The following is a 17,583-nucleotide window of genomic DNA, read 5'->3' on the forward strand; positions in this document are numbered from 1 at the left end:
GTCAGCGGCGGCGGCGGCGGCGGCGGCGGCGGTGGGGCTGGGCCGGGTCCGGGCGCTGGGGGGGGCCGGGGCCAGAGCTGGAGCCGGAGCTGGAGGAGGGCGAAACCCAAGCGGCCGAGGGTGGCCACGGTGATGAGCCGGGCCTGGCGGACGCGGCGCCATCGCAGTCAGGTGGGCCCCGGGGCGAACCGGGCAGGGCTAGGGAGGATGCCCACTCTCCGCTGCCCGGCGCCGCAGGGGCCGGAGCCGCGCCCTGCGACCGCTCCCCTTCCAGGTTGATCTAGGGGCGCAGGGGTCGGGGGCTGTATAAGCCCCGCCCCCGGACGCGCACGGCGCTGGGGAGCAACTTAAGGGCGCCCTGGTATGGCGTCCAGCGAGCCGCGACCCGGGGACTTGGTCTCCTGGGGCCCTGAAGATGGTCGCAATCACTCCACCTATGAAGGGTTAAATTCTGCAGCCCAATGCCCCCTCCCTCTGTGGGGCAGGTTGGGGGTGGGGTGGGGCGGGTGTGATCCCGGGCAAGCGCTGCAAGCTGCTCGGAGGGTGATGGCGTAGGAGCCAGGCAGAGAGGGGGAGGGGTGGCCCTCTGAGCGCCCCAGAGTTGGGGTGTGCAGGGTGCGCAGTGCAAGCAGGGGCCCGGAACCGCCGCGCCGTCGGGGGAGGGTTGTTGCTGTGAGTCCTGGAGATTGTGCTTCCTGCGGTGCTGTGGGGCAAGGTAAACTGCTCCTCCTGGGCAACACCGTTTGCCAGTCTGGCTCCAAGGGGTCTGCCAGGGCCCTCCCTGATACATAGAGATAGAAAGCCTGGAGGGGTACTAATTGGTACAGAATTACAAGATATGACTCTGTGGCTTTAGGTGACCGATACCTTAAGTGTGGTGTCTGAGGTTGTGTATATAGTTTTTGTCAGCATGTGTTTTCTTACACGTATGTCTTGTGTTGCACATATGAATGTTTATGAATGTTTGTTTTCTGCATAGCTGGCATGGTGTGTGTGTGTGTTATGGCAGGCACCAGAATGCAGGGTGTACGTACCCATTTGAAGAGTGCAGTCAGTTGTGTACATTTGAATCAGAAGGTATCACGCCTGAGTTGCGTTTCTGTAGTCCTGATGAGGTGTGGTCCAGTTGTGTAGAGGACAGAAGGGCGGATGGATTTGTGTGTCTGTGATGAGCAAGTTTCATGGGGGCTGCATGTCTGGAACTCAGACCTAATCATCATCAGGAACATGAGAAACTGAAGCCTGTGGGTCAGCTGTCACTGGTGTGAGGTGAGGGGTTCTGGGTGGGACATGTAAGATGTATTTATGGGATCATGGGTAGCTAAGCCCTGGAAGGGTTGCATATTTGCAACATTCTCCACGGGATTCTTTTGTGACGTTGTTGTGGGAGCCTGTCTGGGCTGTTGGGCTGGGAGACAAGCTGGTCAGAAAACACTTAGGAGGAGGTGGCGTGACAAGGGCAATGTGGGCCTCCAACCCAGGAGTCCATGGAAAGCTTTGTGTGCGTGCCTGCCTTCTGTGTGCGTAAGTGACGGGTGTAGGGCTGCCCAGCTGATGTTATGGGAAAGTTGATAAATATTAGGCAGGACAGAGGGTCAGGCACGGGTGCTGTTGGGTGGCAGGCTCTTCTTTTACAGGGTCTCCATGTTTGCTCACCCAGCACATTAGGGCCATAGGGAGGAAAAGTCCTGGCTCCCATGAGGGAAGTGAGCTTAGACCAAGCAGCTCCTTGGTCATGTTTATGTAAAAGCTGGGTGTGACTTTTGTCACTAAAATGGAAAAAGGGATCACAGAGTTTTCAGTCTCCTGCTTTGCCCTCTCCCTTTCTCTGCCCGCCTTTCCGGTATCTGTGACGCACATGAGGCCCGACTCCTGGGACAGTGAAAGGGCTTTGGACAGAATTTGCTCGCTAAGCAGATTCTTTGGAACAGGTTTCCCTCACCTTTGGGGCCTGGGCCCTTCAGTGCATATGGGAGATACACATGTATGGTCACTCCGTTTGTGTGCCACACTGTGTGCGCCGTCTAGCCTGTGTGTACACATATAGCATCAGGAAGGCTTTATGGCTATAGCCTCTGGAATGGGTGAAGGAGGCTGCCTGCCTATGAGGCCTGGAGGACAGGTGCAAGACTTACACTGGAACGGAAGTGTTCTGGTGCATCTAAACTTCCTCACTGGAACATCCTCTGAGTGTCCTAGTCCAAATCCGTGAGACAGAGCTAAGGACCCGCAGTACAGCAATTGGAACATAGACCTGATATATAGTAACAAATTAAAGACTATACCACCCCAGCCCCTGTCCGCCCTGCTGCAGAGAATCCCCAGCTCCCAGTTTGACTGGGAACAGTTGGTTTGCACTAACTGTACAGCCTCTGCTCCCAGGCTTCTGTGCACCCTGCCACTCATCTGTCCCCACCCTGGCCTCTGACTACCTCACTGTTTCAGGCAAAGCAGCTGAAACGCAGATAAGTTAAATCCTTTGCCCCATGTCACTGGGTTGTGAGAGGTGCTCAGGCTCCAGATTCTGTGCTGTTGACTTCTGTTCTGTGCTGCCTTTTGCCTTTCTGGAGCATTCAGTATGCACATGACAACACACACGCCACCATTTTATTTATTTATTTATTTTTTGGAGACAGGGTCACATTCTGTAGCCAAGACTAGCCTCTAGTTTTCCCCAAGCTTCTTGCCTCAACTTCCTGTATACCAGGACTGCAGGCTTAAACTAACATGCCTGCCTCAGCAGTACATTTCGTTAATTTCTATTGTTAAAGATTTCCTTATGTATGTGAATATTTTGCCCATATGTATGTCTGTGCACCACATGTGTGTGTGCCTGGTGTCTGAGGAGATCAGAAGCAGCTGGAGTTATGGATAGCTTTGAGTCACCATATGGATGGTGGGAATTGAACCTGGGTCTTCTCAAGAACAAGTGCTCTTAACTGCTGGGCTGTCTCTCCTGCCCTTCACCAATCTGATTTTGAGGACCAGTACTCAGGCAGTGCTCTCAAGAGTCCCAGCCCAGGGAGTGAGAACCTGAGGATCTGTGGCTTTGTCTTGTGAGTGCTGGCTTTGGGAGACTGTCCTTGTCCCATGGGTGATAGAGAGCAAAGGAGCAGAAGCATTTAAGTTCAGTCCTAACAGTTGGTAGAGATGCTGGGAAGAGGCCAAGGAAAGGGCATTAAAAGTGTGTGTGTGTGTGCATGTGTGTGTGCGAGTGTGTGTGTGTGTTGCACTTGAATATGGGGAAACAAGTGTCTACTGTACATGTGGAGGCCAGAGCAAGACATTGCTTATCTTTTATCGCCTTTGGTCTCAGTAGCTTGACAAGGGTCTGACATTAACCTAGAACTTGCCACTTTGACTAGGATGACCAGCCAGTGAGCCCTTCACCTGTCTTTGTCCTCCAGTCCTGGGGTGACAAGTTCAGAGTCATGCCCCAGCTTTCTGTGTGGATGCTAGGGATTTGAACTCACGTGCCGTTACTCACAGAGCTGTCTCCTCAGCCCTGATTTTTTTTAAGTTACACTTCTTTGTGTGTGAGCACACGCCACTATGTACATGTGGAGTTCAGAGGAGAGCTTGTAGGAGTTGGCTCTTCCCTTCTACCTGTGTATTCTGGGGAGTCAGATGGCCATGCGTGTGTGGCAAATGCCTTTACCCTTTGAGCTATCTTACCTGCCCTAGCTTTTGTGTCTTTAAGACAGTAAGACAGTCTCCTTTTTGTTTTGTTTTTTTGAGACAGGGTTTCTCTGTGTACCCCTGGCTGTCCTGGAACTCACTCTGTAGACCAGGCTGGCCTCGAACTCAGAAATCCGCCTGCCTCTGCCTCCCAAGTGCTGGGATCAAAGGAAGACAGTCTCAATATGTAGCCCAGGGTGGCTTTGAACTCTCTGCATTCCTCCTGCTCCAGCCTTCTGAATGCTAGGATTACAGGCATAAGCTACCAGACCCAGCTTCCAAAGACCATTTTCTTTTTCTTTTCTTTCTTTCTTTCTTTCTTTCTTTCTTTCTTTCTTTCTTTCTTTTTTTTTTGGTTTTTCGAGACAGGGTTTCTCTGTGTAGCCCTGGCTGTCCTGGAACTCACTCTGTAGACCAGGCTGGCCTCAAACTCAGAAATCCACCTGCCTCTGCCTCCCAAGTGCTGGGATTAAAGGCGTGCGCCACCACCACCCGGCTATCAAAGACCATTTTCAACCCAGGAGTCACACTAAACCACAGTTAGTGCTGAGGACTCTCGGTGGAAGAACACAGGCTGGAAGAAATAAACCCACAGGCAAAGAGATAGCATGTCCAGTGCCTTGATCTGCGCAAGTGTTTAACAGTGCCTTGAACTAGTTTGGCTGCCAGAGGGGCTTGAGAAGGATTGCAGGCCATTTCCATGCAACTTTAGGCAGACAGACCCGGTGACTGCTGTATTTAGGAACAAGAGAAGGGTGGAGTCAGACGTGACACAGTTAACACTTAGCATGTGAGCGTTTGTGTGGTGATTTATGTAACCAGCTGGCCTGCTGTAGGCTCCTCAGGGCAGGATCCAGCAGTATGGCAGAGGGAAACACTTGCATGTGGGGTCATCCAAGCCTGGATTAAAATTTTGGCTGTTACTTACTCTTACCTTCAGTAAGGTTTATTCCTTTTCTGTAAAATTGTGAGAAAATATATGTATATATGTATATATATACATATATTTAATATATATGTATAAATATATATATATATTTATACAATATAATTGTGTGCAGCTTTGGAGGGTATAGTTAAATGAGACAATGTATATCAGGTATGGTCATCATCCTCAGCTCTGAAGATGGCTTCTTTCTTTAGAGTAAAGTCTCCAGGAAGATCAGTTTTGTCTATTCTAGAAAAGTCTCATATTGCCCAAACTAACTTAAAATTCATGATCTTCTGCACCCAACCTCCAGAGTGCTGGTATTAAAGGCTTGTGCCACCAACACAGATTCTTTTATTTCCTGCGCTTCTTGCATGTTTCTTCATTCTGGGCTGAGACCCAAGGCCATGCTACGCAAGTGTCCTGCCTCTGTCCTGTACCTCCAGCCTCTAAATTTTTTAACTTTTCATTATGTACTATGCAAGATACTTGAGTGAACGACACACTCATCCTACCCCATCCCTCTTTGAAGCCCCTACTCTAGAGATAAACAAGCAGCGTGTTTACTAAGTGACATGAAGGGAAATAAAGAAACAGAGAGCTGTGAAGTTTCCGGAAGTGGGAAGGGTCTGGTAAGAGACCTATGCCAGGCATCGAGTCAAAGCATACAGGAGGTAGAACTCTGCGGCATGAGGCAGTCCAGAGAAAAGAACATTCTAGACTGGGAGAACAGTGAGAGGTGGTATGTTCTCAGAGCCTCACCTCTCTGGTACCTCTGAGGTTATTCAGGAAGTCAAGAGTAGAGAACTAGAGCTGGAAATACAAGTCAGGGATACAGCTTCCTTAGCATGCCTGAGGCCCTGGATTCAGTCCTCAGTAAAACACACACACACACACACACACAGAGAGAGAGAGACAGAGACAGAGACAGAGACAGAAGCACAGAGAGAGAGACAGACAGACAGACAGAGACAGACAGAGACAGACTGGCTTCTCTTCCAAATGGACCCAGATTCAAATCTCATCACCCACATGGCAACTCACAACTGTCTGTAATTCCAGTTGCAGGGGATATGATATCCTGGCATAGATATACATGGAGGCAGAACACCAATGTAAGTAAAATTTTAAACATTTAAAAAACAAAGAAACAAAAAACCCCACAGAAATATTATAAGAATATATTTTAATTTTAATCCCAGATGTGGGGTACGGGATGCTTCACAGCAGCTGACTGTGATTCGCCTCGTGCTCTAGCAGAGGCGTAGTTTTTCCAGCTGCTGATAGTTTCTGCACTTGTGTGATGTTTGGGATTTTGAGAACTTTGCAGAGGGTATATAAATGCTAGAGCCCTGATAGGTGGGGTGGTGGTTGGTTGTTCAGAGGGCTGGGGGGTTGTGGTTTGTTAGTAGTTGTGCTCAAAGAAGAAACAAGAAGGAAGAAATTAGTTTCAGAGATGTTTATCTTCTTTCTGTTTTCTTTCTCTCCTATCTAGTGACAGGAGGTGAGACAGGAGCTGGGGTGGGGGAGGTCTAAAGGGTGCGAAAAAGAAGAACTCACAAAATAGCTAAGATGATTTACAATAGAAACAGCAAGGACAAAGAAATAAGAACTTTAAAATTCACAGAACCACCAAACTCATCCTTTCAGATGTTGGTTTGTTTGCTTGTTTAATGTGTGTGGGTATTTTGCCTGCGTGCATGTTTATACACCGCATACCATCTGCTGCCAATGACGTCAAAAGACATGAGATTCCTCTGGGACAGTTGTGAGCTGCCATTTGGGTGCTGTAAATAGACCCTGGACCCTCTGAAAGACACAGTAGCTAGTGCTCTTAACTGCTGAGCCCTCTCTCTCTACCAATTCATCTGGAAGCCCAGATTCTGCCTTTTTTTCTTTTCCATCACTTTCCTTACCATTTTCCAGGGCTAAATTTCAAGACTAGGTACAGTCATCCCTTAGTATTTATGAGAAGTTGGTTCCAGAGTGCCTCATGGGTAGATATAAATCATACAATTTTATACTGGTATGAATATACTAGTTGTACTTCGTAAGTCATGTCTGGTGATGTGTTTCTATACTCCCAACACTGAGGAGGTGGAGGTGACAGGATCAGGAAGGAGTTCAAGACCATTCTTGATCAGTTCAGGTCTGGGCTACAAGAGACCTTGTCTCAAAATAAGTAAACAATATGTCAAAGTATCAGCATCTAAATTACACACATCCTCCCACATACCTTGTTTTCTCTATTTAAAATGTTTAATACAGTATAAATTCCATATAAATTGTTTTTGGAATTTTTTTATTTTATTTATTTGCTTTGGTTCAGGGTTCTTCCATTTGGCTCTGCTGACTTGATACTTGACATGTAGAGCAGGGCTACATTGAACGTCAGTGGTTCTTCTGCCTCTCCTCCTCAGTGCTGGGGTGACATGCATGTCTCACCACACCTGTTTAAATAGTTCTTCTGTTGTGTTGTGTAGAGAACAATGACCAGAGAATAAAGTCTGTGTGTGTTCAGTGCAGGACCAGTGTTTTGGAATATTGTTGATCCTTGCTTGGTTGGGTTATTAGCTCATTTTATCTTTACAACCACCCTGTTAGACTTCGGCGCGCAGCTTGGAACAGACAACACCAGACCAAACGGTTCCAAAGGGGAGGGGGTTTATTCAGAGCAGAGGGCAAAGGTAGGGAGAGAAACGGGAGAAGATGATGGAGAAAGAGGAGAGAGGGAGGAAAGAAGTGGAGGCCGGCCATGACCACGTGGAGAGAAGGGGAAGGGAAGGGGGGAAGGGCGAGGGGACAGAGAGAAGCTAGAGGCAAGAGAGCAAGCGAGAGAGGAGGAGGCAAGCAGCCCCTTTTATAGTGGGCACGCCTACTTGGCTGTTGCCAGGTAACTGTGGGGAGGAGCATACCTGGGTGTTGCCAGATAACTGTGGAGGTGGAGTTTAGACAGAATACTAACACACTCTGTCCAGTGGGAACTGTTTCTCACCGCTACTGTACAGACAAGAAAACTAAGATAAAGGTTAAGTAACTTTTCCAGGATCACATAGCTGGTGTCTTCATCACTCATAACTCATTTTAGGGCACTGGGCTGTCATGGGGCAGTTGAACTAGTCTAAGCTCTACGGGAATTAGCAGCAATGCCAGAGTCAGATGCTGTAGCAGTACATTCCCTTGACCTGAAGATGAGTTTGCAGTGTCTAACTTCTTCACAGTGCTCATTTTGAGTGTTAAAATGAGATGGTGTGCATAACATATTTTGCTATGCTTTGACTATAGATAAATAGCAGCTCCAACGCTTGTGGTGATAATGATTCTGGGTGATCTAAGAGCCAGGCCAGCTCTGGGTCTCTGCAGTTCTAAGAAGCACCAGCAGGCCCTGCCTTATACCATGGCAGTCCACACACAGGCACATGTCTGTAGGCGCACCGTCTTGTAACTTGTGGTGCAAAGTGGGCAGTCCTGGCTACAGGGGTGAATGGCGACCAGAGTCAAACTGACTTTGCTTATCTTCACATGGCTTCCTAGAGGAAGGAGCTTCCTAATTTTCACAGAGTTCTAAGTAGGCTGGTGGGGTTCCAGTGGGGGCTGTTAACGTCCTCTGTGGTGGTGTCCTGAAGTCACTAGAGACTTTGAACTCAAACTTTGTAGGGTCAGATCCCAGCCTAACTGCTAACTGGCTTTACAACCTTGAGTTAGCTACCTAGCATGCCTGAGTTTTTGTCATCTTAAAGTAGAGAACCACCCTAAGTGGTGAGGGGAAAGATGAAATGACGCAAATACGGTGCTGAGGCCATCATAGAAGTGAGTAAAAGGGGCTGGAGAGACGGTCCGCGGTTAAGAACACTGTCAGCTCTTCCAGAGGACCTGGCTTCAGTCCCCAGCAACCACATAGCAGCTTACAACTGCCTGTAATTCCACTGCCAGGGGATCTGGCACCATTACCCAGACATACAGAACACCAATGCATATTTAAAAAAATAGAAATAGAAGGGAGTAAGAGACAGTGACTCCAGACAACAGGTGAGGAGGATCTCTGTCCCCAGGACTCTTGTGGTACCACAATGCAGCAACAAATGGGGCAGTCCTGGGGCTCTTACTCTGCACCTGGCATGGTGGTCACAACTTTGGTTACAACTATTGCCCTGATTACCACCATTTTTTCCTCCTGCCCAGAAGAGGTATCAGAGCCGTATCTTAGGGCATCTTGAGGTAAAGTATAGTCTTTAGATAATATGGGTAATCAATAAGGAAGGAGCGTTTGGGGGTATTGAGATTAGATGAGAAGCTTTGGATGGGACACTGGTGATTGTGTGGCCCGTGGCATGTGGAAGGGGCCAGAGCTTCCTGGGTGCACTGAGGGTAGATGAGAAGGACCTACACCATCTCTGCTGATTGCTGCCAGACTTTGGATAAGGGACCTGAATGGCTCTGGAACTCAGATCCTCAAATGAAAAAATGGGAACTTGAGATTCTGCAGTGGCCGGCCAGCTGTGAATTGCTCACTTGTGACTGTCATAGCTCACTTTTTGGTCTCCTATTGTTCCATTTGGATGAACCTCTCAACAAGAGGTGAGGTGGGTTACATGTGTCCCCTGTCCCAGCTTTAAAGACAAAATCCAGAAGCCAAAGGTCTCAGAACAGAGTGGGACCCAAAGCCCCTCACTGTATGTCTGGTTACCTTCCCAGTGTCTCCAAGAGACTAGAGCAAGCAGGCATATATGCATGTCACTGGTCACCTGGTACCTAGAACACCCCCTACACACACACACACACACACACACACACACCCCAGGGTAAGATTTCTGGGTATGTGGTGTATATGAGGAAGCACTCTCCTAATGCAAAAATCTAATCTGGTTAGTCCAATAGAAAAAAAAAAGCTCTTTTTGATATGTAAATAAGCCCACTGAGATTTAAAAAAACAAAAAACATGCAAATTGTTGATTTCTTTGAGTCCCAAGACTGGGCCAAAGGGATTAGAGCGTGAACTGAGGCTAAGGCTGTCCTGAACCTGTGGGATTGAAGTGTGCTGCTGTGCTATGCTGAGGTGAATTGGGGATATGCAAATCATCTTGTCGTACTTCTTGTGGCTGGCAGAGCAAGCTCAGCGATAATCTTGTGGCCTCCTTGGTCTGATTGGATTTGGCCAAGTAGCCTGACAGGCTCCTGGTAGGGATCAGGGTTTGCAGAGCAGCCAAGGTGTCTTTGACTGTTGGACTGATGCCCACATCCTAAATCCTTTCCTTGTGAGGACCCTCTCCTGTCTCCTCTTGATTTCTGACACAATTTCTGTTTCTCTGCAGAAGGAAAAGGCCAGGCTGCAGGGACTTGCTGAGCTACTGCGCTGCTCCATGCTGGCTATGCTCTCAGGTGAGAGAGTGCGCGAAAGACTACAGCTGGGAAGAAAGTAGACCCCAGAGGGGAAGGCAGCCAAGGCAGCCATTTTGTTCAGTCTCCCCCCACCCCCTCCAATGGTTGGGTGTGGAGAGCTTCCCCCTTCTATTGCTTACTGTGAATCTGGAGGTCATGACCTCTTGCCCTTTGCCTGAGGTATCCTTGGCCTCTGCTGGCACAGATGTTAGACATACTGGTCTTGGACACTGGTTCGATTCCGAGTGGCCTAGTGTTAACCCATGACTTCTGTGACCCGAATTATTCAGCCTTCCACCAGATTCTGACCAGCAGCCTCTAACTGCTGTCCTCCATTTATCCCCCTGGTCTCAGAGGCTCCTGACCCCTGCCTAGCCTCTGAGACTCTCCCTGGCCTCTCTTCCCTATGTCTAGGCTGGCATCATGCCACCCCCTGCAGAGGTGACGGACCCGTCCCATGCCCCAGCTGTCCTGCGTCAGCTCAATGAGCAGCGGCTCCGTGGCCTCTTCTGTGACGTCACCCTCATAGCTGGAGACACCAAGTTCCCCGCTCACCGCAGTGTCCTGGCTGCCTCTAGTCCCTTCTTCAGAGAAGCTCTACTAGCTTCAGCCCCGCTGCCCCTCCCACCAGTAACTGGTGGCTCAGCCCCCAGCCCAGCAACCACCACAGCTGCCTCCTCTTTGTCCTCCTCTCCTCCAGCCTCTCCTCACTCTTCATCTCCTCCCCGGGTGCTAGAGCTGCCCGGGGTCCCAGCAGCTGCCTTCTCCGACGTCCTCAACTTCATCTATAGTGCCAGGCTTGCACTCCCTGGTGGTGGCGGGGATGGGGCAGCCGTGGCAGAGATTGGAGCTCTGGGCCGGAGGCTGGGTATCTCCCGTCTACAGGGCCTGGGGGAGGGAGGTGATACTTGGGTACCACCTGCCCCAACTTCCATGGTCACCTCAGAGCCTAATGAGGATGGTTTGGGGCCAGGGGCTAGGACAGATGGAGGGTGGGTGGGTGACAACGCTGAGGCCCTGGCTCCTGAGTCACAGCCCCGGAGACCCTTTCCCTGCCCTCGATGTGGAAAAAGCTTCATCCATCCCAAGCGACTGCAGACCCACGAGGCTCAATGTCGACGAGGGTCCAACACTCGGGGGTCTGCAGGGCTGGGACCTGGGGGCTCTGGCCCTGGGGGTCCTGCAGGAGTGGACGCCTCAGCCCTGCCACAACCAGTGGGCTTCAGAGATGGCCCTGAGCATGTGGTGAAGGTTGTGGGCGGCCATGTGCTCTATGTGTGTGCAGCCTGTGAGCGTTCCTACGTGACCCTGTCCAGCCTGAAGCGGCACAGCAATGTACACTCCTGGCGGAGGAAGTACCCCTGCCGCTACTGTGAGAAGGTGTTTGCCCTGGCTGAGTACCGCACCAAGCACGAGGTGTGGCACACAGGGGAGCGCAGGTGAGTGACCTGAGGTAGACAAGGGAGGGGTGGGCAGAGGGTCTAGAAAGCGGGCTATCTATACTGGGATCTGCTCTCGTCCCCTCCCTACTTACCACCTCCAGGACTGCACGTGCCTCCTTTCAGCCCCGGTTCCTGGATGCCAGCATCTTGCCTGCCCATCCAGGCTTGGTGCTGTGGGAAAGGCTAGGAAGGGAAGAGAAATGTGCCCTCACAGGAGAGGACTCTGGGAGTACAGGCCTGCCCACTGGATTTTAGACCACACAGAACAACACCTGGTGTTTCCTTAGCATATGCATTCTGTCATTTGTACCACAGAAAGCATTTTGGGGCTAAAATATGTGACTATTCCCATTTCACAGCAGAACAGCCGAGGCTGAGAGCAGAAGCTGGCAGGAGTCAGGGTGCTGAGCTTAGTCTGGTCCCAGTCCAGAGGATGGCAGGGTGCAGCAAGCAGCAGGAAGGGAGGATGAACAAGTTGCTGGGGAGTTACAGGTCTGAGGGCTGCAGATGACAGGGCAGGATGAGGCCCTGCCTTCAGGGCCTTTAACTCAAGTGGCTCTGTTCCTGCCCTATTCCCTGCTGTCCTGGCCCAGGTACCAGTGCATCTTCTGCTGGGAAACCTTTGTCACCTATTATAACCTGAAGACCCACCAGCGAGCCTTCCATGGCATTAGCCCGGGCCTCCTAGCCAGTGAGAAGACACCCAATGGAGGCTACAAGCCCAAGCTTAATACCCTCAAGCTGTACCGCCTGCTCCCTATGCGGGCAGCCAAGAGGCCCTACAAGACCTACAGTCAGGGAGGCCCCGAGGCCCCTCTTTCTCCAAGCCTCCACACACCGGCCCCCGCAGCAATGCCAGCCAGCCCCCAACCCCTACCCCCACCTGCCCCAGAACCTGGTCCTCCCCCCTCTGTCATCACCTTTGCTCATCCAGCTCCCTCTGTCATTGTCCACGGGAGCAGTAGTAGTGGTGCAGCCGGGGGTGGACCAGCCGGCACAGGAGGGTCCCAAGCTGCCTCAGTCATCACGTATACGACTCCCCCAAGACCCCCCAAGAAACGAGAGTACCCACCTCCTCCCCCTGAGCCTGCAGCAACACCCACCAGCCCAGCCTCCACCGCCATCAGCCCAGCCACAGCTGCAGGGCCAGCCACAGCCACAGAGGAGGCCAAGGGCCGGAATCTGCGGGCTGGGAGGACTCTGACTTACACAGCCAAACCCGTGGGTGGGATGAGTGGGTGTGGGGGTTCCCCCACAGGGACAGGCCGAGGCTCTTCTCAGCTTCAGGCTCCACCTCCACTGTGTCAGATCACTGTGCGAATTGGGGAAGAGGCCATTGTCAAGCGCCGCATCTCAGAAACTGACCTGCGTCCTGGAGAGCTGAGTGGAGAGGAAGTAGAGGAGAGCGAGGAAGAGGAGGAGGAAGAAGAGGAGGAGGACCAGGAGGACCAAGAGGAGTCAAAGGCTGGAGGGGAAGATCAGCTTTGGAGACCCTACTATTCTTACAAGCCTAAGCGCAAGGCTGGAGGTACTGCCAGCGGGGTCAGTGGGGTCGGCGGACTGCCCCGAGGACGAAGACCACCACGCTGGAGACAAAAGCTGGAACGAAGGGGCTGGGAGGAAACCCCATCAGTGGACGGCCCAGGAGGACGAGGACGTGGTGAGCGTCGGCACCGCTGTGGGGACTGTGCCCAGGCCTTTGCCACTCTGAGGAAGCTGAGAAAGCACCAGGAAGCCCATAGTGGGGGCTCCCACAACTCCAGGACTGGGAGGCGGTCTTCCACCCGCTTCACCTGTCCCCACTGTGCCAAGGTGTGCAAGACGGCAGCTGCCCTGAACCGACATGGGCAGAGGCACGCTGTGGAACGGCCTGGGGGCACTCCCACACCCGTCATTGCCTATTCCAAAGGCAGCATTGGAACCAGGCCCACTGATGTCAAGGAAGAGGCCCCCCAAGAGATGCAAGTGTCCTCATCCAGTGGGGAGGCAGGCGGTGGCAGTGTTGCTGCTGCTGCTACTGCTGCTGCTGAAGCTGCTGAGTCTGCCTCACTCCAGGACCCAGTCATCTCCGGGGGTGAGGAGCCCCCGGTAGCAGGTGGGGGCAGCTATGTATACCCACCTGTGCAAGAATTTCCCCTGGCCCTGATAGGAGGCAGTGGGGAGCCCGGTGCCGGCAAAGGAAAACCTGGGAATGAGGGGCCAGGGGGAGCTTCCGAGGGAGACCGGATGGAGGGGATGGGGACTGCCAAAGTCACCTTCTTCCCTGAGCCCTACCCACTTGTCTACGGCCCCCAGCTCCTCGCTGCCTACCCTTACAACTTCAGCAACTTGGCTGCTCTCCCAGTTGCTCTCAACATGGTCCTACCTGATGAAAAGAGTGGTGGGGCCCTTCCCTTCCTCCCAGGGGTCTTTGGCTACACGGTGAATCCTCAAGCAGCACCAACTACTCCAGCAACCCCACCTCCCCCTCTTCCTCTGCCAGTTCCCCCTAAGGGAATAGGGGAAATGATAGCGGTTGAGAGAACCCAAAAAGGGGATGTGGGGTGAGCACCAAGGCCAGATCCCCCTCTCACCAGATGCCACCCTCCCTGGTTCCCCCCCCCCCATTCTCAGCTCCTGGCCTCCCTGCCCTTCGGGAGCCCCATCACACTCTTGTGCAGGGATTTGGGGGCCCCTGGAGCTCAGGAGTCAGGCTGCTTTGTGTGATTGTAGTTTCCCCACTCTCTGAGAAGGGATTTTTGGTGGTTCCTCTCTCAGTCTCCTCCAGGGAATGGCCCCTGTGAGGGGAAGAGCCAGCTCCCATCCCTTCTCCAGCCCTTGGGGCAACTGAGCAATATACTTCTCTGGATCTCTACTTACAGCCCCACCAACTCTGAATGTCTAACCTGCTCCCCTGATTTGTAAGCCTGGGGAGCCATCTCTCTCACCTAATGATGCCTGCTCATTCTGAAGCTGTCTCTAAGCCCTTCCCTCAGATGCTTCCTAGCACAGTCCATTCTTTGTGGCCCAAGGCCTGGACCAGACCATTGTGATATCTGACCCACTAGCCTGGAAGCATGGCTTTGGATTCCGTTCTTCCCAAGGGTGGGTTTCTCTGTCCTTGTTTCTTTCATATTGAGACGCCATGCCTTCCTTGGCTTCCATGCCTTTGGATCTTCCATATTCCTTCCTGTGCTCCTAGACTTTGGAGATGGCTCACCCATTCCAGGTCAAAAGGAGGTGGGAGGTGTCCTATGGCTGAGCACTTTTTCAATACGGGGCAGGGAAATCTTGGGCCCTACCTTTACCCCCAAGCCCAGTGACCCCAGATTCTTCCAAGACAAAAGAGGTGAATAGATCATAACTCTTCTGGCCTTTATCTGTGGCTTCTGTGGGGCTAGCCCAAATTTGAGCAGCAGGTATGAAGCACTCCATAAAGGATGAAGAAGAGAATCTATTTTCTCCCCGTCAGTCAACCCCTCACTATGGTTTCTCCTAGATTAGACCAAATAGCCAGAAAAATGGTTGGGGGGTTGATGTGTGGGTAAGTCGAGGATTTGCACATAACCTCCGTCCTTACCTTTATTCCATCTTCTCTGATGTCAGTGTTCTCACCAATCACTCCAGATGGTTTTGAGGGAACCATCTTCCTCTTCTGGTGGGCTTTGGGGTATTCCCACCAACTTTGCCTCCAAAATAGCACCTTATACCCCATCTCTGACTCAGTCCCCCACACCCAAAGATCCCAGCCTAGGAATGGGGTGCAGGGATTTGAAATAGTCCCTAATCCCTAATTTGCACTAGTTAACCCTGGTCAGGGTTCCTATGTTTCCTTCCAGTAGGGACTATAGAGAAATGTTTGTTCCTAATCCCCTTTGAAAATGGGGCCTCCCTGATGTGTGATTAGATGGATATTTCCAATATACACACCTCCCCTCCCCCACAAAGAAAGAACCAGCTCACAAAGGGAGAGCAGGTTGGGGGAACAAATTTGCTGTGGGAGTTAGAGGAATAGTATAACTTCAAAAGGAGAAAAACTGTTTTAATCAAATGACAGTCTTTCTCTCAGCTACTGTTTTCTGGGGCCAAGATGGCTGCCCTCTGATCTGCTGTGGAGAGGGCAAGATCATGGCTTTTGGAGGGAGGTGAGTTTAGGAAGGCCAGGAGCATCCTCTGCCCCTCCTAGCCTCCAAGTATGTAGAAAGGGGGAGGTTTTTGACAGGCTTCCTGAATGTTAACTGCGGAGGGGGTCACTCCACCCCTCCACTGTCTCTTTGCACTTTTCTTGGTCTTGGCTACAGCCTGAGTGAAGAATTTCCTACTGAATGTACCAAGTTCCAGTTTTTAAGGGGGAAAAAGTTTCAAACAGGGAAAAATGGAGAAAAAAAAAGAAAAAGAAAAAGAAAAAAAATCACTAAAAATTCCCATAAATCTTGTTTCTGGCACTTTAGAAAAACTGCAAAAAATACATAATAAAGAATACATATATATATATCTACACACAAATTATATATATAAATATATCTATATACACAGCGGAACCACAAGAGAGGCTGAGGAAGGCCTGAAGGCAGGGGGCAGATATGACAAGAGTCCCCTCTCCCCTTCACTGCCCTCCTTGGAGGAAATCAGGAGAGAAGGAGTAAAATGAACTGGGAAATTTGAATTTCAGAATAGATCGAAATTCCGACCTTTCAGAAGAGTTGAGATCATAAATGTTTTTTGTTTTTGTTTTTGTTTTTAATAAGAGTAAAGAGAATAGCTTCCAGAATTTGGCAACAAATAGTTGTGGCAAAGCAAAAGCTTATACATATGTATTTGAGCTGGAAGGTCCCACCATCATGAGTTTCAGGTGTTGGAAGTTTGGGATTTTGCAGTCTTGTCATTTGGAGGTGACCAAGTCTTGTCAGTTTGTGCCCTCTTTCCCCGTGTGACCTGGGGAGGAGGGAGGAAGTGGGAAGCCACTACTGGTTCTGGGCCACAGCACGCACGATTTAGACTTGCACAGGCTCTAGCTCCGTATGTAGTGATGGCCCAGATTTAGAGAATCTGACCAATATTTATCTCCAGATTTGTGTGTGTTTCCAATTCTCTAGGCCAATAAATCAACAAGACAAATGAACTCTGCTCACAGTGGGATGCCAGATGCGCTCATTTGTGTGGCTGGTGGGTAGTGGGCAGGCATTGTTTTCTTTGCTTGGCAGGGATCCTGAGACCTGTGGCCTAGTCTTTGGACTCCAGGTGCTTCACTGGAGTTGTATAGCTCCTGGACTCCAGCTCCCTTCTATCTGACCTCTGGGTCAGACGTGAGCCCCTGGGGATGTAGCTCAGTCGGTGGAGGGCTGGAGTCCAGTGCAGGAAGTTTGTTTCTCAGCTCAACATGATGGCACACACCTCTAAAACAAGCACGTGGGAGGTGAAGGCAAGAGGATCAGGAGTTCAGGGTCATCTTCAGCTACACATAGAGTTCCAGGCTAGCCCCTTTCTCACAAGGGCCTTTCTTAAAAATGCAGTGCCTCCCCCCACCCTTTCAAACATATCCTTAATGAGTGCAAGTACTAGGCTCAAGATTACTATGTCCCAGAATAACCTTTGCCTTAAACTAGGTCCAACTCTTTTGAAGCTACAGTCGGGCAGAGACTACATAGTTGCAGTAAGAGCTCTTCCTCCACTCCTGTCTCCTTGACTCCATCTTGCCTGCTGGGTATTTTTATGGAGAAGTAGCTGGGAGCACAAGTAAGGCTGGTCAGGTAGATGAGAGCTTGTCTGGTTTGAGTACCCTGACCAGAGTGGGCAGCCACTGATAAGCCCTGGCAAGTTGCTGTCAACAGCAGTATTGGGCCTCATGTCACTATAGCTTTCTAAATGTTTTCAAGAGAAGCCGAACATCCAAATGTCTGTGAGATACACAAATTGTAAAGGGACTGAGCTTCAACTACTGTTTTTCCTTTGAGTGGTTTTTGCTTGCATGTAGATCTGTGTACCACATGTGTTCAGTGCCAGAGGAGGTCAGAGAGAGGGTGTTCGATGCCCTGGGGACTGGAGATGCATATGTGAGTGATTGGAATCCTGGTCCTGAAGAAGAGCAGTCAGTGCTCCTAACCTCGGAATCATCTCTCCTGAGTCCTTAATTCAAATTTAAAATTAGACACCTTTAATTCCAGCACTCATGAGGCA

General features: G+C 50.8%; 1 protein-coding gene across 2 annotated transcripts; it reads left to right on the forward strand.

Annotated features, from left to right (window-relative positions):
• The first annotated feature begins 102 nt into the window (after nucleotides 1–102).
• On the forward strand, nucleotides 103–16,539 carry Zbtb4 (zinc finger and BTB domain containing 4). Of its 2 annotated transcripts, none has more exons than XM_028780064.1 (4): nucleotides 103–171; nucleotides 9,919–9,985; nucleotides 10,400–11,424; nucleotides 12,021–16,539. In XM_028780064.1, the coding sequence occupies exons 3-4, from the start codon at nucleotides 10,409–10,411 to the stop codon at nucleotides 13,972–13,974; spliced, it is 2,970 nt and encodes a 989-aa protein (XP_028635897.1). In that variant the 5' UTR covers nucleotides 103–171; nucleotides 9,919–9,985; nucleotides 10,400–10,408; the 3' UTR covers nucleotides 13,975–16,539. The 2 variants fall into 2 exon arrangements, with proteins under 2 accessions (XP_028635897.1, XP_028635898.1); XM_028780065.1 differs by lacking the exon at nucleotides 103–171 and adding an exon at nucleotides 533–715.
• Nucleotides 16,540–17,583: the final 1,044 nt, after the last annotated feature.

Source organism: Grammomys surdaster, unplaced genomic scaffold (assembly GCF_004785775.1).
Source record: "Grammomys surdaster isolate TR1022 unplaced genomic scaffold, NIH_TR_1.0 364, whole genome shotgun sequence".
NCBI lineage: Eukaryota > Metazoa > Chordata > Mammalia > Rodentia > Muridae > Grammomys > Grammomys surdaster.